This window comes from Anomaloglossus baeobatrachus, chromosome 2 (assembly GCF_048569485.1).
Source record: "Anomaloglossus baeobatrachus isolate aAnoBae1 chromosome 2, aAnoBae1.hap1, whole genome shotgun sequence".
NCBI classification, from domain to species: domain Eukaryota; kingdom Metazoa; phylum Chordata; class Amphibia; order Anura; family Aromobatidae; genus Anomaloglossus; species Anomaloglossus baeobatrachus.
This window is the reverse complement of record NC_134354.1, coordinates 686,018,078-686,020,659: the sequence shown is the minus strand read 5'-3', so window position 1 is coordinate 686,020,659 and position 2,582 is coordinate 686,018,078. Positions and strand designations below refer to the sequence as shown.

At 38.0% G+C, this 2,582-nt stretch overlaps 1 protein-coding gene across 1 annotated transcript; it reads left to right on the top strand.

The window, feature by feature from the left end:
* Nucleotides 1-235: 235 nt before the first annotated feature.
* On the top strand, nt 236-2,071 carry LOC142289967 (general transcription factor II-I repeat domain-containing protein 2-like). Its single transcript, XM_075333911.1, has one exon. It carries the CDS (start codon nt 236-238, stop codon nt 2,069-2,071), a length of 1,836 nt encoding a protein of 611 aa, XP_075190026.1.
* The last annotated feature ends 511 nt before the right edge of the window (nt 2,072-2,582 follow it).

Sequence of the window (2,582 nt, the reverse complement as noted above, 5' to 3'; positions counted from 1 at the left end):
GTGAATGTGCTGCTGTAATGTGCAGCCACTAACAAATGTACTAGGCTGCTGTGGTCTGCCCATACAGTGCTTAGTCCTGGCAGCTGCTGGAGCACTGAAGCTGGGGCACCAGACTATATATAAGGACAGAGTCTCAATATTTCTATATGGGCAGTAGACTATGCATTTCTAAGGGGGAAGGACCGAGATGCTAACAGACATTTTTCAATTCACAGAGAACCCCTTCAAATCATAAATGGCATCTGCAATGTCATCAAAAAAGCGCAAGATTGCTGATGAAAAACGAATATTTCAGGACAAGTGGGAACAGCTATATTTTGTCACAGAGGTTGGAGCGAAAGTCCAGTGTTTGATTTGTTTTCAATTTATCGCAGTGCTTAAGGACTACAATGTGCGACGACATTACATGACACACCACGGAGAACAGTATGAAGCACTGTCTGGCAAACTACGAGATGAAAAGGTTCAGCAGCTGAAAGCATCACTTAAAAAACAGCGAAACCTTTTCTCAAGTATTAACAAGGCAAGCGAATCTTCGGTGAAAGCAAGTTTTGTCCTCAGTAACATGATAGCAAAATATTCACGACCATTTACTGAGGGTCAGTTCATTAAAGACTGTTTTGTAAAGGCAAGTGAAATTTTGTGTCCAGACAAAACAAAACTATTCGAAGGCATAAGCTTGTCCGCGAATACTGTTGCTAGTAGAATCACTGAATCTGCTAGTAACATTCATCAGCAACTCATTACAGCAGCACAAAGTTTTGAAGCATTTTCCATAGCACTTGACGAGAGTACTGGTGTAACGGATACAGCATACTGTGCTGTGTTCATTCGTGGGGTTGATGAAAACTTAAACATAATTGAGGAATTTTTAGACTTATTACCTATGAAAGGCACAACAACTGGTCGTGACATTTTTAAAGAACTTGAAGATTGTATCAATACAGCAGGACTGCCATGGGATAAACTTGTGTCTGTGGTAACCGACGGTGCACCAGCAATGTGTTCTGAAAACATCGGTGTTGTGGGATTATTGAAAGCAAAACGAAACCAGCTTTCTTTGTCGGGTCCTTTCAGCGCAATACACTGCATTCTGCATCAAGAAGCGCTGTGTGGAAAAAGTGTACAACTGAAAGAAGTGATGGACTTTGTGGTTAAGACAGTGAATTTTATACGGGCAAGAGGTCTTAATCATAGGCAGTTTACTTCATTCTTGTCTGATATGGACACCGAACATGGAGACTTGCTGTATCATACTGAAGTCAGATGGCTGAGCCGCGGAAGAGTGTTGAAAAGATTTTTTTCCTTAAGAGAGGAGATAGCGCTTTTTATGGCACTGAAAGATAATGATGTTTTCCAACTTTCTGACCCAGCTTTTCTATCTGATTTAGCGTTTCTAACTGATGTCACAGAACATCTCAATGAACTCAACTTGAAGCTCCAAGGCCAAAAGCACATAATTACAATAATGTTTGACAGTGTCAAAGCATTCAAATGTAAGTTGTCTTTGTGGGCCAAACAGTTGCAGTCTGGCAATTTGGCTCATTTCTCAGCTATGCAGTCACTGGTACAAACTACACCGGATCGTTTGAAAATGTACTCCGATATAATTTTACAACTACTACAGGAGTTCAATCGACGTTTTCATGATTTCCAGGATCTTGAAACTGAATTTGCACTCTTTGCCACACCATTTGCAGTGGATGTTTCTTGTGTTTCAGAAGATCTGCAGATGGAGCTTGTTGACTTGCAGTGTGACACTGTTCTGAAACAGAAGTATATGGACATTGGTGTTCCAGATTTCTATAAGTTTGTTTCACAAGAAAAGTTTCCAAAACTTGTTAAAGCTGCTGCCAGGATCATGGCCATGTTTGGCAGTACATATGTATGCGAACAGTTTTTCTCCTCAATGAAGCTTAACAAATCAGCATTACGGTCAAGACTTACAGATGAGCATCTTCGTGCAACATTGCGATTGGCTACTGCACATGATTTCAAACCCCAAGTTGACATGCTTGTATCTGGCAAACGCAGTCAATTGAGCAGCCAGACTGGAGTTTGTCACACTTGAACTTGAAAACTGTATTGTTAAAAAAAATGAGCAGGTGGAAAACACCTGAAAATTTCCATTACGTTCAAACTTAGCAGTGTTGTTATACTAATGTAGCATTGTTATAATAGTTGAAATAATTGATTAACAATTATATTGTATTGTATTAAATTTGAAAGGAATGCGGCCCTCTGCCTTAAATTTTTTTTATATGCGGCCCACTTACTCTGACGAGTTTGAGACCCCTGCTGTACACTGACTACTGTACATTGTATCAAAGTGTCAGATTCTCAGTGTTGTCGCACGAAAATATGTAATGAAATATTTACAAAAATGTGAGGGGTGTACTCACTTCTGTGATGTACTGTATGGGTTTAAATATATATGTATATATATATATATATATATATATATATATATATATATATATATATATATATGGAGATATATATATATATATACATATATATATACACATATATATATATATATATATATATATATATATATACAGTTAGGTCCAGAAATATTT

Bases quoted from the DNA above. Each gene is read 5' to 3' on its own strand.
- LOC142289967 (XM_075333911.1), top strand. From the start codon at position 236: ATGGCATCTGCAATGTCATCAAAAAAGCGCAAGATTGCTGATGAAAAA.